The following is a 27,767-nucleotide window of genomic DNA, read 5'->3' as shown; positions in this document are numbered from 1 at the left end:
AATAATTGCACGAATTTTTTCGCGTCTTTCTGATTAGTCAAGACCAGAGCTATCAAAGTGTTTTTTTTAATGTGCCCATGAAATTTAAATTAGTATCCACCATTTTACGTATAAAAAAATTCACACTTATCGCGTAATTTTATATTTTAATAATCCGTAATAAATGTTAATATAGAAGAATATTAAAAAGATGTATCACAGTAAGAGTCATATAAAGTCTGCTTTTGCCGAACGATTGATAAGAACTATTCGACTTTTAATTTCAAGATATTGTACATTGAAAAATACATCGGCTTTTATTCATGATCTATATAAAATCATATTGATTTATATTCCGCTACCTCATTGATAATTGTCCAAATTAAAGCCAACGGAAGTTCATCATTCGGATCCTAATACAAATAACACATCTCTTAAACAGAGTTCCACTGAATCGTCGGGTGTTCATAAGAAGAAAAAAAAATTCAATGTTGGTTATACGGTCTGAATTCATATAAATACTAATGTTTTTTAAAAGGGGACTTACTTATAGCCCACTGAAATTTTTAAGGTGGCAAAAATACTAGACACTAAACCCATTACTTATCTTTTGCGTGGTACCAAAGATAAGGAAATTATTGGTGGATTTTATGACTATGAATAGCAACAATTTGAAAATGCTAGTAATATATATCAAATTTAAAACATATTAAAGACTTATACTTGCGTGGGTAGGAAACATGTACTAGTTCAGTGGCTAGGATAAAACGCTGAGTTTGATTCTTAGGACAGTTTTGAAGATCTTGAAAATGCCCCATGATTTCTATGTAACTTTCATGTCCAAATTTTCTGATCCTCTCTACAACGACTTGAATACGACAAGTGATTTTTGGACAAAACTCTCCCCCGCCATCAAATTTGACGGTGTATATGAAGTGGCTCTTGTCGACTGTATTCTCAAAAATACCTATGACATCCTGAGAAAGGATCGTAAACATGAAATAAAAATACGACCGTTTGAATTCGGTGATGAAGGTGCAATGGCAACTTTTGACTCTAAATCAGTTGAAGCACCTAATCTAGCTAACTATCCACCTATCAGATTGAAATACAATGAACATGATAACATGAGGGACTTGTGTCGAGTTATCAACAAAAAAATTGCATAGTCGAAAAAATGGTGCGTTTCACTTTCAATTACTCGATCGGAACATAAGGAGAATTTATATTAGCTCAATCCATGTTGAGAATGAAAGAATTATTCCTCAATGAGAATTTGACGTGAGGTTCTTGGTTTTAAAAACCGTATTATTAATGACAGAAAATGTTGGCAGCTGTGTACGGGATGGACCAAGTTATCTATGCAGACTATGCATCCAGCTTCTCCACGGACATTTGTATATTTCTCTACGCTTCATTTGTGGAAACATCTCGGGTTGGTAATTCAAATTTCTACCACCTAATAGTTCTAGTCCGACAAACCAATCAAGAACATGTTCACACATACAATATAAAGCAGTTAAAGTATGGCCCCGTGAGCACTTCCTATCTTTTGATCTTCAATATAAAGCTCAGAACTGTATCATTTTAAACAAAATATCGTAAGCAATTACTGGCAGTTGGAGCATCTCATTTTTGACATTTTGTCAACGACGACGACTGTACAATCACCTAGAAAACGAAAAATAGAAGAATTCTATTTGTCTGTCCCGATATTGACTGTTATGTTGGTGCTTTGAGTCTACGTCAAATAGGTACTGGATTGGAATACTACAAGGGGCGTACTACAATGTCTGGCTATGGTCCTGGTCGCTGGTTTGCTACGCTCTCTCGTTCTGTACTACCCCTTGACAGAAAATATCTTGTACCCGCTGCGTCAAATTTTGCTGCCTCCACACTACAGGACTGGGGGTCTGCCACGAATTTCAAGGAGAGTGTTAAGTAAAATATTAGATCTTCAGCAAGAGTCGTTGGTGAACAATTCAATTCTAGAAAAAATGGGGAGGGATTGATAAGGATGCGTTCGCGTCATTCTCTCATCAGTCTCAAGCCATGCATGAAGCAAAGGACATAAACAAGGAGTTTGATAAATAAAACACCGAAGTCCAATAGTCAGGAGAAGAAGGAGAAAAAGAAAAAGATGGTTAGATCAAAGAAGGATTTCTTCTCTTAAGATGACCTATCTAACTCACAAGGACTCATATCCATCAATCACGTCATCGTTGAATATATTCTGTGCTTAAAATGTTTATGTCAGCGTCAAATATGTCTATTATGAACACTTTCACCCTCACCAACCCCTCTCTGACAATATACCATGTCAAATATTGTTCAAGGACGACTATTTCATTGATTTGTCGTCAACATATTTTGATTTAAATGTTGTGGTGAAGAAAAAGTCAGATAAGACAACTCCGAATGACGGTGATCGTCTCTCTCCTATGATAACTGTATTATACACAACCTATTCAAACAAATTAATTTATTTATTAATGGAACATTGTTGAGCATTAGCAATAATTTATCCAACTATCCGAGTGACATTCAATTGATGATGATGACACCAAAGTCAAACACGGAGATGAGAGGACACTTACTGGGCTATGAATCTCAAACATGCTTTGATACTGACGGAGAGTTGACTCCAGCAGTGACCCAGGAGTATCAGTTAATTGGAAAATTAAATCACGAGATATTCAATATATCACAATGGCTACCCCCCAATGTCAAGATCGACATAAAGCTACAGATGTCACCATCGAATTTTATTTTTAGAAAAATACGTCCTTCAGTACCCGATACAAATGTAATTATCACGTCGGAAAGTCTCTACGTTCGAAAATAAAAGGTTCTGAGTTCTGTAGTATTAGCTGCGGAAAATATAAGAGCCAATGGTACTAACATTAAACATCTTGTCCAGCATACAATCATCAATCACCATCACAGAGCCACTGGCTCTCGTAGCTATACTGATTAATAGTTTATCAATGGAGAAATCCCTTTAAAACACGCGTTGGCCTGTGTGAAGGGTGGGAGTGCCGTTGGATCTTGGACTACATCCCCTCATGATTTTGATTTTTTCGGTTTATTTAGCCTTGTGTGCAAAGTGAATGGTATACCACTGTACACTCTATCGTTTGACAAAAATTCCTATAGAACTCTGTATGAGTTGACCATGCAATCCCGTGATCATGATTCTCAACTATTTGAGAATGGAATAACCGATTCAATGTTTTCAAAAATCATGGAGTTCTTGTTTTTGATTTTTCGAGGACACAGGTTATGAGTATAGTACGAACACGGACCGTATCTTTAGAGTGTGCATTTGCCGATGCTCTGACTGAGAGTATTACGCTAATATCACTGAGTCACTTTGAAACCTATTCGGAAATCACGCCCGATGGCAGTGTTCTACGAGACCTGGCACCATGAACACAAATCACATACTCAATGTATTTAGTCTGGCTCCAGACTTGTCCCACGACAAGTACTAGTGACGACCCTCGGACTTGATTGAAAAAATTCCAAGTGTTAACAAGATCTTAATCATTGTTAATAGTAGTTCGTCGACTTTGACGACCAGCCATTGGCTTAGCATCTTTCGAACATAGAAGAATATTGAATTTTTTTACCCTCTTGGACTATCATATAAATTCTACGTTCCATACATCAGCAAATCTATTTAAAGCAGTGGGAGAACCATTATTCAAAATCAACAAAGAGTACAGGATGTAGCGACTAAGACATGTGGCTTTCATGCACTACTCTTTTTCATGTTAAAATGTCGTGGTTACACCTGCAAGCAGTTTCTCAATGTCTACGTTGACTTACCTCAATTGAACGAATTTATAGTTGATAATATAATTAAAATTTTTTTTAATTTTTTTTTTTGTGCAATAATAATAAATTTTTATAATTTTTTTTTTTAATTTTTTTATTAATAAAAAAAAAATTATATACATTATAAAAAAACGAATATTATAATCTTTAGATTTAATACACTACTATGTCTTTGTCTAAAACAACGATTGCGGGTAGATTATCTGAATTCACAGTGTACTGATTCTGATGTATTGCAATGTCAGTGTCACATTTTCTACAGTAGAGTGTGACTTCACTCTTGTCATATCTCTGTGTATAGTCAATGATACTATTCACAGTCATTCTCAAGAATTCACATGTTTCAATTTGCCTATTTGAAGAAATTTCACAAAAAGTGTCCTCAAGTGTCGAATCAAATTCCGTCATAGTCACATAAAAATCAGTGGGCTTATAATCATAACACCCAGTGTCTTCACAAAGATGACGTTGAAACTATATTCTTTTGTTGTTCCAACAGTTGAATCGTTGACCCGGGTCCTCCTCCCAGAAAAATCTAAAACCACGACGATACCAATCTCGTAGAAAAAAACTAAAATCACTGTTAGGATTCTTTCCAATCAGACCGGGATATTTACTCTCCCACTGCTTGCACTTATCATTATGAAAATTTGAACATAGGTGACCTCTTGGATGAGAGTCAAGCACCTCTTCACGACAGGACTTACAACCTTTAATTTTTACAGCATATCATCTATGTAATTTACACGGGTCGCAGAATCCACACTTTTCATTATACTCCTCACTCAGAGTGCCATTCTCACACGATGAGCAGCAGCCCTGTGTTTACATACATAATAGAAATTAATTGAACATTCTGTCACGTGTTAACTCTCTCAATGCCACAATAAAACTCAGCTATCAGCAAAAAAAAAATTTCTGAGAGAGAAAGAGGAGTAAATCATCCTTAAGCATCATATTTCTTAGGAAAAAAGTCCAAAATTTATAAACTAGTTATTAAAAGCATATCCACAATATAATTTTTTCGTGTCGTGATAGATATATCAATAAACTGTGTAAATGCATTTGGACCACGCTGTAGAAGCTTCATTCAATAGTCTAATGATGGGGAATCAGTTTTCATTATATCAACAAGCAGTAGTTAATAAAATATCATCCTTAGAATATACAAATATTTAAAATACTCATATAGAATCAAACGAATTTAAATTTGAAATATATTACTCATTACAAGCTATTTCCCTAATATATCAATTTTTTTTTTTTTTTAGTCCTTTATATATACACAACAAATACGGAAAAAAAATAATCTATTTTTTCTAATATAGAAAATATAACACATTATAATATAGAAAGAAAAAAAAATACCATTTATTTATAAAAATTTTTATTTAACATAATTACAATAGTAATATTCACTGATGCATTTTGTTCTCATCAATATATTTCGATAGAACATCTAATGCCGAGCAAAGTTTATTTATATGGAGAATATTCACTTTTCCAGCAAAACATAGTTGCTCCTCCTGCTTAAATTTGCTTAATGATATCACGTATCTCGCATACATAATGTCCCATTCAAGACATAGTCTACAGACAGCGGTTATTTCCACAACTACATTAGGTACTCGTATATCGTTGCTGCTGCTGCTGCTGCTGTCGGTTAAATAATTAATATCCAATTATTTAAATGTACCAATAATTTTTTTTTTTTTTTCACTAAAATACGTTCAAATAAACTATTATAATTTAATTAAATTATATTAAAAATATTAAGTTTAAATAAAAATATTAATTTTTTTAAAATAAAAATAACCAATAAATTTATACTCGTTCCTCTTGGCAAAGGTGTAATGACCTGTAGAATAGGTCTACTAGAAAAACCTGTTTGTACGGGCACGTACGCACAGTATATACCTTCAAGCAAATTCCATATGATATTTCAAATTACTATACCATCTATAGAAACGGTACCTCTTTGCAAATGACCCTGGTAACCCAATTACTTGAAAACCTACACACATACCCGATGCCTCAGGCGTAGGTTTGCGGGTAGGGTTTCAAGTAATTGTACGGTTACTACTAACGTGTCCCCTAGATAATGTTGTTACACTATTTTCACTGCATTTACACATATAATATCTTTTGATTTACCTTACTACTTCACCGCGAGTAGATTTAAAATAACATTTGGGCTAATAGCATAAAAACTTTTAGACAGACCAGAGACACATGTTTGCTTGGCTTTTTCCCCCATCCCTCTGAACACAAAATTAATAGTCTCCGTGCTATCTTCTTTTTAAAAGCTCTGAAATTTTGAAAACTGAACCACTGAAACCAATGCCGAGACTTTTAATGATGAGCTATTTTGATAATTCCTCCTCCGCCGACCCGTTAATTTGGTAGCCTAGGTATACGTAGTGTTTTTAAAGTTGCACTTGTTCTTCACAGTGAATAAATCCTTGTCCCAGAGGAGCCTATAGCCACTAATGAGATACAATTTCATGTTTTGCTGGTAGCACCAAGGCCGTACCCAGGATTTTTTTGGCGGGGGTTTTACTCAAAAAAAAAAATTCTGGGGGGGGGGGGTACATAAAAAGTCAAAAAACGTATACAAAATTTGTTTATATACATTTTGTTACGTTTTTACGAGTCAGACAAACATTTCGGGGCACCTTTAGGCCTCTCATACCTGTTGGATTTCATTACATAGTTCTATGATGAACGCACCTTTTTTAGGGCAGATTATCTCTTGCTTCTAAATGATGCAAATTTTCATGAGCCAATAGCTTTAAATGAGTAACTTTAAAATTCCAGAATCAGTATGAATAGTAGATTTTTTGTTCCATTAATTAAAAATATTCGAAAAAGAAGTTTTTCAAAGAAAAGTAAAGGCCATATTAAACTTAAGATCAGCAGAAATGAAAACCCTATGATAACTCAAACTCAACACGACCAGAAATTACTATTAAAGAATAAATAAAACCAAAAATGAACCAAAATTAGATAAACAATCATAGAAAACAAACGTACAACTGGTACTAATATAAATGAATAAAAAAAAAACCTAATACGAGAAAAACTTAGATTGAATATGTAAATGAAGCTAAAAACGAAAAAAAACACTATAACCAAAAGTTTGGCTACTCCCCTTCCCTAACTGTAAAAGTCTAAAGCCCTCTGCATAATCGGCACTTTACTAAAAACCAGTTATATTATAGAAATTTTCTCTTGGACTTACTACAGCATTAAAAACAAAATCAAATTACAGTGAATAGAATCTTGAAGTGATGAGCTTTCAGCAATTAATATTATTATATATCAAATATTCAATTTAATTTTATTAGTTCTTCCCAAGACTGTTCTAGACATATAGTTTTCACTACAAACAAGAGTTTGGCTACTGCCCCCTTCTCTAACTGTAAAAGTCTAAGGCCCTCTGCGTAATTGGCGTTCTACTGAAAACGGATTATATTACAGATATTTTCTATTGTACTTATTACAACAATAAAATAAAATTAAATTACAGTGAAATAAAATCTTGAACTGATGAGCTTACAGTAATTAATATCAGTATATATCAAATTTTCCGTTTAATTTTATTAGTTCTGTCCAAGACTTTTCAAGACACATATAATTTTCAGTAAAGCACCAATGACATAGAAGGCTTTAGACTTTTACGGTTAGGAAAGGGGGCAGAGACCAAACTCTTGTTCGTAGGGCAGAAATATACCGTAACTCTTTTGATTTTGCACAAAATTCTAAGTTTTGTGGGATTTGAAAACATTCTATCAGTGCATAAATAAGTTTAAAATGTGTTAGAACCTGTACAATGTTGTACCATCTATGAGAACGTATTCTGCACGCTAACCAAAAAGTTTTTAAACTAAGACAGAAATTCTAGTTAGGAAAAATATGAATAAATGCCGTCTACTGTCACTCAGAATAATTAATGGTACCAACCAAAATAACCTAAACTCAATAAACACTTCTAGTTTTAGGAAGTTCATTTATTATACAAGAAGAGATCCCCCAATTCAAACATCTCCAGAATTGGCTGGGTATTATTGCTATTAAGTTAATAAACGTGCATATTATTAAGTAATTTTTCGGTATGTTACGACTAGCCTTATCCGTTTTATAGCCATAGGGATATTTTGCAAACTAGAATATTCTGGTTTGATTCAGAAATTTTCTAGTTGGAACCATAAAGACAGAGATCTCTAACTTTGTAAGTTTTGCTATAGGTTATGCTCTATGTATACCCCTTGAGCGTTGCTATCTGTTTCTAGTTCCTGCTGCAATCATGTTGAGGCCCCAAACGTCATATTGTATTAGGTATCCTGTTTTCCTTAAACGTTGATTTTTTTTTTTTTTTTTTTTTTTTTTGATTCAGCTTGCCAGGTAGTTGCAACCAATTACTTTGCTTTATCCGTGACTGTACGGAGAAGTTTTTATCTTTGAAGGCATTTTCTCTTTAATAATTATTGAAAAATAAAAGGTACGCGTCACTGTAACAGAACAGTTTAAATATTTCTTGGTTATATGATGTCATAGAGCACGTCAATGGCCGAAGGGTTATCAGAATAGATTATGGAATTTATAATTGTTCTTAAAAATGCTAGAATTTTATCTGATGCGTTCGGGAAGTTCTTAGAAACTCAAGAACTAGACTTTGTGTGGATTTGAAAATTAATGCGTAAACTGTTGCATAAACTACTTTCCAAAACACAGTTATGGAAAGTTTGACCCTAAAATACAGTAGAGTAGAAATTTTCAACAAGCAGTGAGACTATTACCAGGATTAAGACTTTCTCGAAGTTGTTTACCAAAATAGTATTTTTTACTTTGGTGTTTTTTTTTCGAAATGGTAACTTCTCTATTTTGCCTCTCTATTATTCTGGTTGGAGCCAAGCTAATACTAATATTAATTTCTGAAAACTTTTTGCACAAAAGTAGTTTTTCAAGGAAAAGTAAAGAAATTCATTAAACCAAATATCATCAGAAATGAAGTCCAATAATTTTTCCAGTAGGCTATAAAACTACCATGAATCGCTATCAATGAGTAAATAAGACCCAAAGTGAACATAAATTAACCTAAATAACCGAGTTAAGCTCAAAACAAACCCAAGTAAGGCTAACACCCCATTGCCTTCTAAGGACCAGAACATAATTTGCACTTTACTAAAACTGATCTTTATTTCGAGCTATGCATTTTGATTTTCTCATAAAATCAAAAAAACATCATATCCAAACCCAGATTACTGAAAATAACGTATGAATGGGGATTAAACATTTAATATACACTGATATTCCTTCGTAATAGCCTTAATAATTTTAGATTTGCTGAAGCTATAAAAGGGAAAACGTTTAAAATATATTTTAATTTCAGTGGAGTGCAAATTCTTTTTGGGTCTTTAGATGGCCAAGGGGTGTCCCCTTTACTCCTCTTTGTGCTATTTTGCCTTGTTTTGACTTTGTTATTTATTGTAATTCCTGTTCGCTATGGATTTCGTTTATTTATTGATAGTGATTTGTGGTAGTTTTACACGGAAAAAAATTTTTACTTTATTCCCACTCATGTTTTGTTTAGTGTAAATCTTTACCTTTCTTTGAAAAGCTTTTTGTGGAATTTTTTTTTTAATTTAGTTTCCGTTTGTTTAAAAAGACCTTTTCCTTGGTTAAAAAAAGAATATTTTAAATTATTTCGGTTTTTCTCTACAATAATAGAGATTCTGGCTTACTATGTTGGATAAAACTCTGCAACAAGTTTTAATGATAATTGTGTTATAATGGTTTGAATTGATGGGTACGGGGGAAAACGTTCAAATATATGGATTAGACATCTGCATAATGTCTGGGGATCTATAGATAGATATATGGCTGACAGAATTCTAACCCCAGTGTGCTACAGCCTTGAGTATAGAAAAAATATTAATAAACTATCCCCCTCAACTTACCCTGAAAATTTCAACTTAATTCACTCAATTTTTCCTAAGATATTGCAGATACACCTATTTGACAACCCTAAAAGCCCATGGTACATTTGATGATTATTTACTTAAATTTCTCACTCAACATGCCCTCACAAATCCCCAAAATATTCCCCGAAGTTCCAATGCAAAACCTGGAGTTTTTCCTGGTGCTGTTGTTGTTGTAGCAGTAACAGCAGTAGTATTGGTATTAGTAGTAGCATTAGAGTAATTGAAACGGTAGTAGAAGTAGTTGCAGCATGCACTTAGTACCTTTTGGCTGGTTCAACATTCCCCTCACCGTGCACTGAGAGTTTCAGCTTACTTCTCTAAGCTGCTCCTTGGACAAAGTTGCTACGCAACTTCCGTTCATAGTATGTTTTGATTTAGTTTCACTTCCACCGCAACACTCCCTGAAAGTCTTATATTAATACCTTTAGCATCAGTAACGGTAGTAGTCGTAGCAGTGATAGTAGCAAATGTATTAGTACTAGTAGTAATACAAGTTCTTAGTAATAACAGCAGTAATATGTATATAGTGCCTTTCTGTTAGTTCAACATCTCTTCTTAACATGCCCTGAATGTTTCAAATTCATAACCTAAGCCGTTCCTGGGATATTTGAGATACGTCCTTTACATACATGCACATAATGTGTTTTTTTTTATTTAATTCAACATTTCGATCATTCCCTGAAATTTTCACCTCAATACCCATAGCTTTATTGGTAGCAGTAGTAGCAGCAGTGTCAGTAGTAGAAGTTGCCCTGTAAGTTTCAACTTAAGACTCCAAGTAGTTCCCTGAATTTCTACCGTTAATACCCCTAGCCTTAGTAGTATCATTTGGTGGTAGTAGTATTAGTAACAGTAGTAGCACTAGCAGTATTAGTAGCATTAGCAGTAGTAGTAGTAATGGTAGTAGTAGTAGTTGTTGTAGTAGTAGTAGTAGTAGTAGTAGTAGTGGTGGTAGTAGTAGTAGTAGTAGTAGTAGTAGTAATAGTAGTAATAGTAGTAGTAGTAGCAGTAGTAGTTGTAGTAACAGTAGTAGCATTCGCAATAGTAGTAGCAGTAATAGTAGTAGTAGTAGTAGTAGTAATAGCAGTAGCAGTAATAGTTTTAGTAGTAACAACAGTAGCAGCAGTAAGAGTAGTAGTGGTAGTATACACATATTGCCTTTCGGTCGCTTGAACACCTCTCTTATCATAACCTGAAAATTTCAACTTTGTACTCTAAGCCACTCCTATGATATTGCTTATATGCCCTTTTAACAACCTGTATACTCATAGTACGTTTTGATTTAGTTCGACTTTCCCCCTCAATATTCCCTGACATTTCCACCTTAACATCCTTAGCCTTAATAATGGTCGTAGTAGATGTAGTAGGTGTCGTTGTTGTTGTAGTAGTAACAGTAGCTGTAGTGGTATTAGTAGCAGTAGTAGTATTAGTAGCAGCAGTAGTAGTAGTACCAGTAGTAGTAACACTACTAGTAGTAGTAGTAGCAATAGTAGTAGTAGTAATAGTAGTAGTAATAGGGGTAATAGTAATAGTAGTTGTACCACTAGCGTGTACATATTGCCTTCTGGTCAATTGATCATCCCCCTCATTATTCCCTGAAAGTTCCAAACCTAATACCCTAGGCCGTTCCTAAAGTAGTCCTTTTTGACACCCTACATACACGAAGTGTGTTTTGATTTAGTTCAACACTCCCCTCAATGTTCCCTGAAAACTTCACTTTAATAGCCTTAGTCTTTTTAGACACCAAGATTCTAACATGCCCCCCTTTCTCAATAATAAATACTATGTTCAGGGAATGGGTGGATGCATTGCTTACTACCCTTGCCCAAGAGCTGTGGGGGAGGGGGGTGTCATAGTTATTGGACCTTTCAACTGTACTGAAAAACACTGCTATTTCAAAATTTTATCTGATGTCTTTAGGGAGAATAAGTGGCTTTGGAGGGTGCAGTATTTTTATAGCTGATATTGCACACCTAAATAAGCACCTCTAGATGTAATGGCTTACCGGAATCTATTGGTTATAAAAAATACAATTATTTTATATGTATTTTTATCTTAGGATTTCAAGCAATGGTTCAAACACATTCTCGTACAAGCAAAAACAAATCCCAAAGACGAAAAGATTTTGAAAGGGCTTTTACATAAGCTCAAAAACAGTGATGGGGGCTCAGACGAGGTATCTGGATTTGAGCGAGAAATATCTGACATTTCTGACGACTTGACGGGACTCACCGAAAAAGATAGTAAGTATTATATTATTAACTAGACTTCCGGCACCAAGGCCACATGAAGCCTTGCAAAAACCACGACTCATGGATCACAGTTGTGTAGCAGCACTTACAATCACTTATAATTATACTGAACGGATCAGTCAGTTTTACATTTGGAGGTTGCTGTGAAATAATAAAATTACAAAAAAACGTGTTCCCTAAAAGATGAATTCTACGTAGCTACATAAATTCAGGGTCCGTGTTTGGATTGCTGTGTAGCAGCCCTAGACAATGTCCTGGACATGGGTAGCATCTTTTCTAGGAGGCAGCCAATTCTGTGATGGAGGGTAGTATCTTTTGGTGATTTTCGTAAAAATTTATTTGAAATACTACGAAGTTGTGTTGTGCACAAGGTTGGCACAACGGTTAGTTCCTAAAGTGCTAAAATTGCCCCATTTTGCGTGCTACACAGCGGTTTTCGGTGCTATGGCCCGCTCTTTCTGTTATTTCTTCTGCCTTTTTTCAAAATCCCAAAACACATTATGTTTAGATAGCAGCTTCTTGTTCTAAGAGTTCATTTATCTGGCCAAAAATCATTATTGAATATCGAAACGTAAATATTGAAATAGGAAACGATATTGGTAAATGAATGTTTATTTCCAGCTTTTTCAGCCATCTGAACAACCAGTGAACTTCCAACAGAAAAATTCCAACATACGAAAAGTGTCGTTAATATCTAGCGTAAATTTGAAGTTCTATGGGGGTAGCTGCCCCTGCCCCCCTTCCCTACACCCATGGTCCTGGGGTAAAGCTTTCTGTAAAAAGGAAAGTTTGGACATGACTAAAACAAAAACAAAACGATTTCTGAAAGTTCCTATGGCACTTGCTTCTGGTGGTAAATGCTATATAGATTAATTAATCTGAATTCAGTCTCCCTAAATAAAAGACCTAAACTCTTTGATTATGGTACTTTTTCCATGTTCTCTGAAGTGAACTCAGTCTTTTGCCTTTTTTATAATGGTGGACAATGGAGAAATTAAACCAGTTATTACAGATTCTAACCTGTTGCTGGTGTTTAGCAAAATATTTGAAAGGGTAATAGTTCATTATTTCAAGCATTTTCCACATTGTGAAGACTCTTATACAATTTCTATTTCTGGATGTTCTTAAAGCATTTGTTTTTTAACCCGTAAAATTCTTTTCTTAAAGTTGTAAAAATTTGGCACAAAAAGGCGTTGGGTCAATTGGTTTAATCCTTGTTCGTGTGGTATATTATTCGTCCAGTTATAAAAGCTGGGATAAAACAGGGGGTAAATTCCAGGGATATAAATATTTGGTACTTGTGCATTTTATGAGCACTTCTAAAAAGTCAAGTTTGATTAATGCTAATGAAATAAAATAGGATGAATATATAATAGTTTATAAACAAATTTGGGCTATATATTCGCACATTAGGGTGGGGAGGTGGGAGTAAAGCATAGAATATATTAAATACGTAACCTAACCTTGGTACCTCCCCCCCCCCCAAAACCCCAAAAAACAACAGTTTAAATATCGTAAGCGTAATGAAAACCACGCTATATTTGACGCAGAAACATTTAAAACCACTTAATGATTCTCAGAAAAGATCCCCCCTACTCCTTACCAACTTCCATGATCAAACTACAACCGATTTGACCTATCTAGCTATAGTGCGAATATTATAAAAAAACATCAAGTCTTGTTTTCTTTTTCGTAGAGAAAATTATATTCACTGTAGCCTATATCTACCATCTTATTTTTCAATGATTCCGTTTCTCTTCTATGCTGATATAGAAGGTATTTGTATACCCACTTTTGAAAGTATTAAAAGAACAAAATCTAATCTTGATCTGGAAGATGCAGCTAGACGGCATAATAGTAAAATCTTGCACTGGCACGTTAAGAACTTGAGAGGCAGCAGTCAATCTGGACTTGGCCCAGTTAAAGATAGGAAGGGGGTCGCAATTAGCGATAAGGAAAGACTAAAGAGAGATGGGCCGAACATCTTGAGAATTTGCTTAACCGAGATAGAGTTGCAGGAAAAAATATAGAGGGAAATGAAAAAGTTTGTGATACTTTGGATGTGAAGGAAGATTTGTTTTGTGAGGAGGAATTAGCAACAGTATTAAATGGATTAAAGAGTAATAAGGCTCCAGGTGCTGATAGGGCGGTAAATGAGTTTCTTAAATATGGTGGCTCTGAGGTTAGAAATAAGTTACTGAAGATATTGAATATGATTTTTGAAAAAGGGGAAGTACCTAACGATTTTAGGAAAATCTTAATTAAGCCACTTTATAAGAAAGGTAATAAAAGTGAGTGTGGTAATTATCGAGGCATTAGTCTGGTCTCTGTAGGTAGTAAATTACTTAGTAATATGATACTTTTTAGACTGAGAGATGCCGTAGACAAAGTTTTGAGAGAAGAGCAGTGCGGTTTTAGAAAAGGTAGAGGATGTGTTGACCAAATTTTCAATCTTAGGCTAATAATTGAGAAGAGCCTGAGTTTTCAAATACCTTTGTTCCTCAGTTTTATAGATTATGAGCAAGCGTTTGATTCTGTTGATAGAAGAGCTTTAGTAAAGGTTTTATCCTTGTATGGTATACCATACATGGCTGCAGTTACGGTAGGAAATGAGGTTAGCAGCTAGTTTTATATTAAATCAGGATTTAAGCATGGTTGTATTCTATCCCGCTTTATATGGATCATTTTGATGGACTTTGTCTTAAGGAGCACAGGAAATGCAATGGGAGACCATGGAATCAAATGGGGAGGAAAAAGTCTCCTGTACTTGGATTATGCTGATGATTTAAGCATCCTAGAGGAAAGTGTGAGCAAAATGAATGAAGTTTTAGAGGTTATGCGAGTTCAGGGTGCTAGAATTGGTTTGAAAATTAATGTTAGGAAGACTAAGTCACTAAGGCTAGGAATAAGTGAAGATGAAAAGGTGACGTTGTGTAATGAAAAGATTGATCAGGTGGGCAGCTTCACTTACCTTGGTAGTATTATTAGTAAAGAGGGTGGGAGCAGTGAAGATGTTAAAAATAGAATAGCCAAGGCTCAGGGTGTTTTTTCACAGTTAAAGATAGTCTGGAAGAATAGAAAGATAAGTCTGCAAACCAAGATTAGAATATTAGAAGCTACAGTGATGAGAGTGGTCAAATAAGGCTCTGAAGCATGGACGCTCCGAAAAGCGGATGAAGATTTGCTATATGTTTTCCAGAGAAATTGCTTAAGGATTGTTCTGGGTACCCGGCTAACTGACCGTATTTCAAACAATAGGCTATACGAAAAATATGGCTCAATACGGGGTGGGAGGACGTCAATCTGGGGTGGGAGGACGTCATAAAGAAAGACTTGAAGGAAATGGGAACTTCGTGGGCGGGTGTAAAAAGGGAGGCTTTAAATAGATTGGGGTGGAGGAGGAGCGTGCGTAGCTGTGTTGGCCTCAGGTGGCTTGGTTCTGTGGTGAGTTTTTAGTAGTAGTAGTAGTAGTAATCTTGAACTGATTGATCTTAGGTAGGGCAGCTTGATCAGGTGGGCAGCTTCACTTACCTTGGTAGTATTATTAGTAAAGAGGGTGGGAGCAGTGAAGATGCTAAAAATAGAATAGCCAAGGCTCAGGGTGTTTTTTCACAGTTAAAGATAGTCTGGAAGAATAGAAAGATAAGTCTGCAAACTAAGATTAGAATATTAGAAGCTACAGTGATGAGAGTGGTCAAATATGGCTCTGAAGCATGGACGCTCCGAAAAGCGGATGAAGATTTGCTATATGTTTTCCAGAGAAATTGCTTAAGGATTGTTCTGGGTACCCGGCTAACTGACCGTATTTCAAACAATAGGCTATACTAAAAATATGGCTCAATACGGGGTGGGAGGACGTCAATCTGGGGTGGGAGGACGTCATAAAGAAAGACTTGAAGGAAATGGGAACTTCGTGGGCGGGTGTAAAAAGGGAGGCTTTAAATAGATTGGGGTGGAGGAGGAGCGTGCGTAGCTGTGTTGGCCTCAGGTGGCTTGGTTCTGTGGTGAGTTTTTAGTAGTAGTAGTAGTAGTAATCTTGAACTGATTGATCTTAGGTAGTGAAAGAACCTTAAATATCAGGAAAAATTTAAACCTGAGCAAACGTTACAAAACAGGAAATATAGAACATATTTACAATGTTGTGATTTAATAGGCTCACCTATTTTCTTGATGATAAGGTTCTGGGGTCTACGGCTCGAAACTGGAAGTTTCTAAGGTGGTATATTTGCATAATTGTTAATGTGGAACATATTACGAAATGTAATGGACCCCCGTTTTTTCGTTTTTCCAAACGTTTTTCGTTTATCAAAACGAGAGTGGATTAATTTTAAAAATATATCTGCTGGCATTAAAGAGCCAAGTTAACACTTAAAACGAGCAACATTAAGTTATTTAACAAGTTATAGCTTTTTTCCAAACTGTTGGGGGGGCAACTGCCCCATCCCAAATAAAGAATTATTCCTAGTTTAAAAGATTCTTATCAAGTGAGCACTCAGCTTTTAAATTATATATTTGAATCATGATAGATGAACCATCTATTCATGCTCTAAGCTGGTCAATAATGTAATCTGTGAGTAACTTGGACCATGACTATGTTCATCAGTTCATCATGGGCTTGACATGGATTCATCATGTATGCTACTTGACAATTACTATCATCCCAAAAGTACGAAAGTCTTGTTTTATCTAAAACCCACTGAATTTTATAAAGTCGGGATAATTTTCATTTTCAACTGATCCTTTCTGAAAAGTTGTTTTTCCCAGACCTGTTTGTTTTTCCAGCTGTTTTCAAGATGTTTGTTCCTTCGAAGTGGGGATAGTCCCAAATTTCGAATTATCACGTTGTCTCCTGATTGGTTCCAATCTGTAAAATAGCTGTAGAACTCATAATTCATGATCAATGAGCCCATCCCCAGATTTTTACCACCATTTCGTGTGTATGACGACCTATTCTGAATAAAGCTTCCTGAATAAAACTTGCGAAATTTTTAGGCATAAAATCCCCCACTCTAAGGCTCTTAATACTTTTTGCTCTGAATGAAATTAGAGACCCCTTAAAACAAATATTTGACAGTTCTGTCCGGTCAATGAATTCACATTTTCTGGATGTTCAATTAACGGGTTAATTATAAATTACGTCACCCAATTGACTTCCGAAGCTATAAAGTTTCTTTTTAAATAAATTCTCTAAGTATTCTCTAAGTAAATTCTCTAATAGGGTGGATAAATGGTTGCATTATAAAGGTATATTAATTGAATGTCAGGCAGGGTTTAGGGAAAACTATAGTACAATTGATCAAATATTTTGTTTACAGGCTTTAGCTAGTAAATATACGAGGCATAGGAAAAATAGGCTATATACGGCGTTTTTGGACATTAGGGGAGCATTTGACGAAGTTTCAAGGAGTTTGTTGAAAGCGGTGTTGGTGAAATTAGGATTGTCAATTAGGTTAGTAGAAGTTATAATGAAAATGTATGAGGTGGTTAAAGTAGTAGTGAAGGTAGGTATTTCTTATTCTAGGCCAGTTTTGAGTAATGTAGGCCTCAAACAGGGATGCACTCTATCACCGCATTTGTTTTTTCTTTTTAATAATGATATTGAGCAGTATTTTAGAAATAGAAATGTCCTTATGTTAAAATTAATGTCGTTGGAGCTGTTTTGTTTATTATTTGCAGGTGACATAGTATTGCTTGCGAAATTGGCTCCGGATTTGCAAAAGATGTTAGAGATTTTGGATAGTTATCTGGAGAGTAAACAATTAGTTTTAAATATTGAAAAATCAGTTATATTAGTTTTTGGAAATGATGAAAGGGAAAAGAATAAGTTTTATTTTAAAGGGAAGGAGATGAAGGAAGTTTATGATTATATTTATTTGGGATGTAAGTTCACAAGTTCAGGGAAATGGAGTGATCAGGTGCAAATAGCGAGTTGGAAGGGTCAGAAGGCCTCATGGGCATTATTGAAGAGTCCCCTTAGGCATCTAGGACCGGCAGATATTAAGCTACAGAAGAGAATTTTTGAGACGAAGGTAGGCCCATCATTGAGTTACGGTGGGGAAGTTTGGGGTTTTGATAAAGGGGAAAAAATAGAGAGAATTTATTTAGGACATTTCAGGAGACTTTTAGGGCTAAGCGGGAAATTTAATAATCTGGTGTTAAAGGGTGATCTAGGATTGTTTTCATTGAGGGTAAAAAGATTGGTTAGAATGATAGGATACTGGCAAAAGGTGATTGGTTTACAGAATAATAGGTTAGCAAATGCAGCTTATCTGGAGGTGTTGCAGGATAGAAGTAAATGTTCATGGGCTTCCCAGGTGAAATCAATCTTAAATAGTTGTGGGTTATCAGGTGTTTGGAATGAAGGGAAGGGGATAGGGCTGGAAGTAGGAAATGTAGCAAAACTAGTAAAGGGAGTGCTTGAAGATCAGGAGATTCAGAAATGGCAGTGTGAAGTCGCAGCCTCGGTGTCCCTCGGCATTTACCGGCAATGGAAGGTGGTCTGGGGATATGATAATTATTTTAAAGCGGGTTTAAATAGTGAAGAAATTAAGTGGTATATATCAGGGAGGGGTAATTTTCTAGCACTTGGAGAAAGGAGGAAATATTTAGGGAGGGTAAGGGTAAAGGAGGGTCCTTACTCATGCCCCATGTGCAGAGAAAATGGGGAGGATCTGCTTCACTTCATGGCCCTTTGTCCCGAATTACAGGATCTAAGGAAAGATTTATTTTTTGTTAATGTGGGGACAAGTGAGTGGTTGGTTTCAGTAATGGGATCAAAAAATTATGGGACAATAAGAATGATAGCAAAGTATATAAAATTGGGTATGTCGCATAGAGATAGATTTTTGTAAAAGGGGTGGGGTGAGTGTGGAAAGTATTGTTGTGTAAAGTATTTAACATCAATTCGAGAAGCTTTTCCGGGTATCTCATTTCGTAGTTAGTTGGGGATTTATGTGTCAACGATAGCGGTCCAGGGGGGAGCTCTTGGGACTAAAGCTAGTCGTGGGAAAGTGGTCGTTCCCAGGCCTGGAACTTCCGTTCCCGGAAAGTTACATTCTTCGCTCATTTCTAAAGGCAGTCCATCTTTCGCCTCCGTCGTAGCTAGTTGTTCTTGTGCTACCTTATTTTCTCTATGTGTATTCTCACGTTATTTAATAAAGACCATTTACCAACGTTTATCGTCTATCTTTGGAATTTACGTAAACCATTACATCTGCCAATATAAAAGGGCATATAGAAAAAACTTAAATAGAGGTTTACAGAGTGGTGGCAAGCGGTTAAAACTAGTGGAGCATATATCACTAGTGGAAAACCTCCAAGTGACATTTGAGTGACCGTTATAAGTATTTACGATATCTTACGCTAAATACTGGCAACATATTGAAGAGTATTTCGCCCGCTACCAGACCGTGATATTGATCTGCAAATACTACAAAAGACTGATTAATAAGACATCGAAACGTCACGAGCTATTGAACTTTCTTTTATTCAAAGCGCCTTCTTGAGAAACACTTTCTTTTAACTAAACATTTTAAAATAGGCTATTCTACAATGCCTAATAGGGATTTCCTCGCGAGAGCTTCTACCTACTAATTCAAGTTTCAACAGCTGAGAGACTACAGTTGATTGCCACCTTCGGTTTGCCATTCTACGTTTGGTGTTTTTTTTACCTGATCTTATGCATTCGACGTGTGTTCTACATTTGACAGTTTCCAACCAAAATTTAACATTTTGAATTCGATAATCGAAAATTAATTCTCAATTGTGACTACATTTGACGCTAGTGATTTAATTGAAACCAACTACAATTGGATCTGGAAAGGACTATCTTTCGTAAGTGATTTACCACGACTAAACAACCCAGTAAATTTTATTAGACCCTTGTTGTTAGAAGTGAAGTTATTGCCCAAAATTTAGCGTCCGTAATTAAAGAACGGTGTTTAAAACAAATATTTAAATTTTTAGAATAACTGCTTTTCAAATTTTAATCTCAATATGTCAGTTTTTATTCCTATACTTGATCCTGTGGAAATTGGATATAACAAAAAGGTTGCTTTTGATTTTGTAAGACAGTGAAGGATAAATGGCATAGTTCCACCGCTTTTATTTGACTCAAATGATCCTGATTTCGATCAAGATGAACTTTATGATTACCTTCAAAAGATCAAGACATGAGTCCCAACAAACCCTCCAACTCCCCTGAGCACCATCCCAATTAATCCTCCAATAGAACAGCCTCAACAGTCCCAAGTAATAGGATCGCTAATTGACCTTTTTTTTTAGTAATAACGCCACTCACAAAGTCAGAAAGTGGAAAAATAATTAAGTTTGTTACAAAATTTGTTACAAAGTTACAAAAATTGAGTTTGATGCAAAGTTACAAAAATTTCAGTTGTTGTTAAATTGGTCTGATTCAAAAGCTTCGCGTCATTTTTGGCCCATGATTTGTTTCGCTCCTTTTTTGGGAATCTGGATCCCACGATTATAAATTTGTCAAGTTTAAAAGGTGGATTACTTGTAGTATATACCCCAGGCAAAATAGTAGGCAAAATGGTTGCAGAGTTTGTAGGCGTGGCTCAATTTAAGGAAAAGGGTATATCTATTCTATAGAAGGATGCAAAAATTAGGAAGGTCATTTAGGGTGTCCTTAGAAGCCAGGGATGATGGTGTAGTTCTTGGAAGATTTGCTCTAAATTTATTCAAGAAGTGGATCAGACCGTCCTACAAACGGTATTTGTTAGAGAATAGTGTAGAATTTTTTTTTGTTTAGGTGATGCGTATAAGATTGCAATACAATATGAACAGATAGAACAGATAGTGGGGAAAGGAGACACGTCTTCTTTTTCCAATGAATTTCTTTCTGCGCTGACGAGGGTGAAATTTGGACTCAATGATAATGAGAAGGCACTGCGAGATGGTACTGATTCCTCGCAGGGTGGTTTGGCTACCCAGGAAAAGGGAGCTGGTTTTGAAGTCCCGTGGGATGGTACTGTTGCCTCACGGGATTGTTTTTTTTGTTGCACTGCGAGATGGTACTGATTCCTCGCAGGGCGGTTTGGCTACCCAGGAAAGAGCTAGATTTAAAGTCCAGTGGGAGTGTACGGATGCCTCATAGGATGGTTTTTTTTTGTTGCATTGCGATATGGTACTGATGCCTCGCAGGGCGGTGTGGCTACCCAACAAAAGGGAGCTGGTTTTGAGGTCCCGTGGGATGGTACTGATGCCTCACGGGATGGTTTTTTTGTTGCATTGCGAGATGGTACTGATTCCTCGCAGGGCGGTGTGGCGCCCCAGGAACAGGGCGCTTGTTTTGAGGTCGAGTGTGTAGGTAATGCGTCCTCACGGGATGTTTTTGTTTTGCTGCACTGCGAGATGGTACTGATTCTACGCAGGGCCGTTTGGCTACCCATGTAGAGGGAGATGGTTGTAATATATCGCGAGATGAGGTTGATGCCTCACGGAATGGTTTTAATGCGTAGCTCTAATAGTTATGTAGAGATATCAACAGTAGTACTGCCATTTGTCGAACCACAAGTTAGTAGAGAAAAACCAAATAGGTCTAAACCGAGGCGTTCCGCAGCAATAAAACCCCGAGGATTTTATTGGGAATAACATCTTAACGTCATTGCTGCATAGTAAGATTTTTAGAGTTTCTGCAATTTCATTTATTTGTCGCTGGTATTTTCAGGATTAATTAGCCTTTACCGGTCATTCCTTTTGCCCTAATTCAGAGTTTATACATAATCCCAACTTTCCTTGTCCTCATCAAATTCAGGGGTATGGGGAACAAGTCTATATTAAAGTATACAAAGAAAAATGAAGTGTTAAAATATTCAGTGTCCGACTACTGTTATTAGTGTGGTTCGTTTATACTATGTAAGTATTTACTTATGCAAGTATTGTGTAGTGTTTGTAGTATGTAATTGTTTACTAGTTCATGCTGTAGAACGTTAGTAGGCGAGAAGTGAATGATTCGGGAAGGGAATGTTTTGAATCCAATTAAAGTTTTGGGGGTTTAATGAGAAGGGAATAAGCCAAATTTGAGAAATTTAACTTAAAACAGGGGGGAGAATCTGTAAAGTATTTAACATCAATTCGAGAAGCTTTTCCGGGTATCTCATTTCGTAGTTAGTTGGGGATTTATGTGTCAACGAGACCGGTCCAGGGGGGAGCTCTTGGGACTAAAGCTAGTCGTGGGAAAGTGGTCGTTCCCAGGCCTGGAACTTCCGTTCCCGGAAAGTTACATTCTTCGCTCATTTCTAAAGGCAGTCCATCTTTCACCTCCGTCGTAGCTAGTTGTTCTTGTGCTACCTTATTTTCTCTATGTGTATTCTCACGTTATTTAATAAAGACCATGTACCAATGTTTATCGTCTATCTTTGGAATTTACGTAAACCATTACATCTGCCAATATAAAAGGGCATATAGAAAGAACTTAAATCGAGCTTTACAGTTGTATGTGTGTAAGTTGTTTTCTTGTTTGTTATTTTTGTAGTCATGGCCCTTGATAGATGTAACATACATCTATCTATTTATGTTAGTTTAATGGTATCGTGTTCTTTATTATGTTTTTGTAATGTTTTGTAATTTTGCGTTGTTATTGTTATGTAGGCTACCATACTTTGCTATGAGTGTTATAATCATGTTATTATTTTGTGTGATTTCCCTTTTTTTGCCATGGCCCAAAGTGGCTTTTATTGCAATAAATAAATAAAAAAATAAATTCTCTAAGTTTGGTATTCCGAATTTCCAAATTTAAGAATACTGTTGTTGTTTTTTTGGGGGGTGGGGGGGAATTTCAAAGGGGAGAATTGTCGGGGGAGTTTTCTGTTGGGTGAATTACGCGGGAGATAATTTTTCATATTTAAGTGATTTTGATTCGCACATCTTTTTGTGACTATTTGCATATGTAATCAAAATAAATAAATTAATTAGATAGTCTATATAAATGTAGGGTAAATGATAAATTTATTCAGTCTGGGATTCACTCTTTTGTGGAAAGTAGGACGTTTGACAAAAATTGATGTTCGTGTTTATCAATTCAGTGCATTATCGTATTTTTAGTCATGGACCCGATTACCAAATGAAATGGAATTGTCGTGGGGGGGGACGCTGAGGGTACTAAAATACAGTGTATTATATATATTATCGTCTCTAAGAATGTGAGGCTACATAAATACCTCTTTCAGTTGTTTTCAGAATTTTTCTTGAAAATATTTTGGCCTGATTTGGCAAAAGTTACTATTTTACGGGCCAAAATGCTGGAAAGTGGCAATTTCCTATGCGGTTATTTTTTTTTTTTTTTTTTTTTTACTTAAAAGGGGTACTAGATCTTTAAGTACTCATTCGCGTTACCATCCTTTTCTAAGAAATTCCATATTTTCTTGATATTCCCTTCAGAGTTCTCATACATATTGAATTGAATGTCACAAATTCTATCGATACCGCACCTCTTATTCAGGGAGTTCAATCCTTATTTATGAAACAGTGCAAATCATGCTCTAATAGCTTTCGATGAACAGGTTTGAATTTGATATATTTCATAATTTTTTATTATATTTCAATTAAAACTTAGCTTTCAAAGTTTAGGTTTGTTGTGACAAGGGATGCTCTTTACTTGTAGTTTATGCTAAAAAAAATGATACAACGTTCTCTTAATTGCGAAGGAGGCTGCTTCTCTATCTGAAAGGGTCTGAAGGGATCTGAAATAAGAAAAATTGATTATAAGATCATAGTTTACATGGCTTTCAAGATGAGTTCCTCGAAAAATCTTCTTTTATAGGGATGTTTACCATAAATTCCAGAAGGGGGTCAGGGGGTCAATGCCCTCGCCCCTCCTGAAAAAAAGATATTATAAATGTGTATAAAAAGGAAAATCAGTACCATTTAAATTCCAGCATAAACAAAGCTCCTCCCCTGGTTTGAAATTCCTGGTGTCACTCGCAATATCCCCCACGCCTTATCCTTTTATTTCGGTAAGTATACTAATGTAATAACCTTTTATGTTTCAAAGAAGATCTTTTCCTTAATAAGACGTAAGCTATTACTTCGCATCACCAATATTATAAGGCTTAGTCCAAAAATATCCAGGGGAATGAATGGAGAATTTGTATAAATTTTTACTCCTTCCCTCTAAACACCCTTCTCTTTTTCCCAAAGGCCCACGTGGAATTGGAAAATTTTGACGTAGAAATGCCCTTTTTGTAGCTTCAGGTGCAGTCTTTCCTCCCCCAACCTACACAAAGATCCACAGGCCATTTTCCCTAAAAGCTGATGCGCAAGTATAAATGACTTAAGCCTTAAGCGAATCAACTTTGCTAAATGAAGCTTTAAAACAAATTTCTAAATCCACTGTTTTGTTTTTTGTTGTTGTTTTTTTTTGTTGGTGTTTATTTTTATTTTTTTTGCTTTGTATGGATTAACGGCATCTTTAGATTCCTCTTTGGGATAAAACTGTTATTTCATGCCAAAAAATGGCAGAAAACATCACATTGCTGAGGCACAATCCTTTTGCTACTTAAAAGGGGCACTATAACTTTAATGTTCTAGGCACATTGGTTTGATATGATCATCTCAAAAAAAGAAGCAAATAAACACGCATCGGTGATTTTTCGTTTGGGGAAGGATGCCAAATTTCACCTTTTTGTAAATAGATGGTTGAAACCTCTGTAATAGGGATCTCTGATGCGCTGAATTTAATGGTATAATTCTCATCTAGATTACCTACCATTTGATGGTGTTTTCCTCCTTTTTCTCGGATTTTAGATATTTATCAATTTCATATTGTGAGAATCACAATAAAAAGCTGATTCTTTTGATATGCATGTTACCAAAACGCCTTGTTTTAGAGTTTCGGTTGCTATCAGTATGAGTCCCTCCTTACTCAAAATGTGGTACCACGAACTAATTAACAGCCTTCACAATTCCAACTCAGCCTCAAACAAGTAATATTAACAGTTTTCATTATAATGATATATAATTTAGTACCCAAAAAAGTATACTTTTAACGAAAAAATTTTCACAAGACATCCACATTTAGCACTTTTTATTTATTTGACCAATTATTAATGTAAAAAAAAAAAAAAAAAAAAAAAAAAAAAAAAAAACAGGGACTGCGATCTTGAGTAAATTAAAGTTATTGCTGCCGCTCTACATCCTAAAAAAGACATTAGCTCTATTCTTGAAACAATTTCCCTGATCTCCGGTCAGATTTCGTTTCTTCTTCTTAATAATGAAGGTTACGGAGGAAAATAACTGGTAGGAAAAAAAAATTAACCTCTAATAGAATTAGAACCTGGTATATTATCCCTAGGCAATAGAATTTGATTTTGCTTTTTGTGTTGACTACTGATAGCTTGACTACTTTTTTTGTTGACTACATGAAGGGGAACCATGTCTTTTTTCTTATAAGGATTCAAAATTTGTTTTTAATTTTTTCCCTACCGTACAGTTTGTGCTTGATGGTCTTTCAAAGTTCTTCTTAGTGGAATTTGTGGTTTTTCAGACAAAATAATACTAGTAATAATAATAAAAAAAGAACTAGCGTTTATTATGTTTAAATTTTTTAACTTTGACTTAGTTTTTTAAACTTTGACTCAGTTTTAGGACCCAAGGGACAAAACATAAAAAAAGATTAGTTTTAGAGTCAAAAATATAAGTTTTGAGGAGTTGAGCAATTATAGATCAAACAGTAAAACAAGATATTGTGTGTTCACAGTCTTACGATTTTAGAAAGCTTCTTGATGTTTATTATCTAAGAGCTTAACAATCTTAGAAGACATATAAAAATATAAAAATAACGAAACACTCCTCTGAAAAAGTACTTTCAGGCGGAAATTTGGAAAGGTGTTGCTACAGCAACAATATGGAAAAATACATAACATTCACAGGAAATTCGAAATGATCTACTAACCTGTCTATTTTAAAATCCGTACGATCAACCTTTCCTAATAGGAATATACAAAAAAGAACGAGACAAAATGAGCCAAACGTCTTGTCTTCGCCTTTGTTCAAACATGTTATATCAGCAATGAGATTTTAAAACTTCCTATTGTCAGCTATATGATTTTTCGGTATTAGTACATTAAACGTACTCTTTTATATACTGTATATCTGTATATGGAATTGCAGACTGAAGATGCTACAGATACCGGGACAGATACCCGCCAGACTAGTTATTTCAAGACACCGCTATTAAGAATTGGAATGCAAAGAGTAGTTTTCATTGCTTTTACTATATTTAAAATGTAGTTTAGGGGGGAAAGGTACCGTGGCTAGGTTAGGTTACGTATTTAATATATGGTATCCTTTACCCCTCACTCCCTTAATGTGCAAATATATAACCCAAATTTGTTTCTAAACTATTGTATATTCATACTATTTTATTTCATTAGCATTAACCAAACTTGACTTCTTTAACAGTATATAAAAGAGTAGGTTTAATACACGAGTACCGTTTATTTTTCTATGGAGAAATAGTGATGACTGCAGACAAAGAATGAGATTCAAATTCTAGCCCTATTTTAGATTAATTAAGAAATGTGACTGCAGCCACTGATCTACCATTCACTTTAGATGAATATCAGTAACAAACCAATACCTGAGATATGACACCAATTATTAAATAGTTACTCAATAGCTCAATAGAATGTGTCAATAGCTAAACTTCCATCAGAATGTAGGTTAGATGATTTGTGCGCTGCTGAATTTCATCCATGCCCTCTTACAAACTGTTGCTGTCAGCAAAATTAAATATAGTTGAGGCTTTATAACGGAATTTCCATATATAATCTAATATCACTTTCTTGTACTGGAAGAGTTAGAAGAGTTTCAACTTATCACTTAATCTCTACTATGGTTCTAAACAATTTTTTTTTCTCCACTCACCAAAACTGTTTCTGAGGAATCCAGGCAACGATATGAAAGATATTACAAACAGAAAAACGTCTTCTATCTCAATCACAAAATGTGTGACTGATGACTACGGATTCTTTGTGATTACCTCGTCTATAATCTAACAAAAATATTTTATAAGAATTAAATTTTCATAGATTTTACAATAATTTGAAATCTGCAGCATTTCTTATTCCTTTTTTTATTCCCTATTTTTCCTTTGCATATTACCACTTACTACCTGTTCACTTAACTTGTTGTCTCGTTTTTTTATTAGTGAAAAAACACCATTTTTGCACTGCCTAATAAGCAATCTTTTTATCTTTTCTTTTCCTTTTTTTTTATTGGGAGATATATGGAAACATTTTTCTCTTTTCAGGTCACTTGTGTCACTTTAAGCTTTGCGGAGTATTGCAACGTCGGAAATTTAATTTTAATGGCAAATCTACCGCTAAGAGGACAAAACTTGGAAAAATGATTTAAGATTTGAAGAAGACTATTACTGCCTCAAAGTTAAATTAGGAACCTTCTTGCTGCTTATTCCATTGATCTCAATTTTATTTTGTAACAGAAACTATTATATTTTGTTGGAGTAAAGAAATGTTTAAGTTCCGAACAGCATATTACCATTGCTGTTAATTTTTATTGAACTATAGAGATATAGACTATCTAAAGATCATGCTGAATCTTATTTGGTGTTGCCATATCATCCTTTTTAAATTATTTTCCTTTTATTGACAGAAATAATTGAAATTGCAATTTCCCACCAAAACGTGCGGTATTTTTTCTTGAATGTGCATGGGGGCAAGGGTCTGGAAGG

At 35.2% G+C, this 27,767-nt stretch overlaps 1 protein-coding gene across 1 annotated transcript in view; it reads left to right on the top strand.

Moving 5' to 3' along the window:
- LOC148949380 (uncharacterized) overlaps positions 1 to 27,563 on the top strand; it is a 44,037-nt gene extending 16,474 nt beyond the window's left edge. Inside the window, exons 3-4 of the mRNA XM_089092939.1 lie at positions 11,863 to 12,046; positions 27,327 to 27,563. Of these exons, the coding sequence (XP_088949065.1) occupies positions 11,863 to 12,046; positions 27,327 to 27,430 (288 nt within the window). The 3' untranslated portion in view covers positions 27,431 to 27,563. The remainder of the gene's footprint in view (positions 1 to 11,862; positions 12,047 to 27,326) is intronic.
- Positions 27,564 to 27,767: the final 204 nt, after the last annotated feature.

This window comes from Artemia sp. Qi Xiang Cuo, chromosome 8, assembly GCF_049724085.1.
Source record: "Artemia sp. Qi Xiang Cuo chromosome 8, ASM4972408v1, whole genome shotgun sequence".
NCBI classification, from domain to species: Eukaryota; Metazoa; Arthropoda; class Branchiopoda; order Anostraca; family Artemiidae; genus Artemia; species Artemia sp. Qi Xiang Cuo.
Note: the sequence above shows the minus strand (reverse complement) of the source record. Positions and strands in the feature narration are given on the sequence as shown.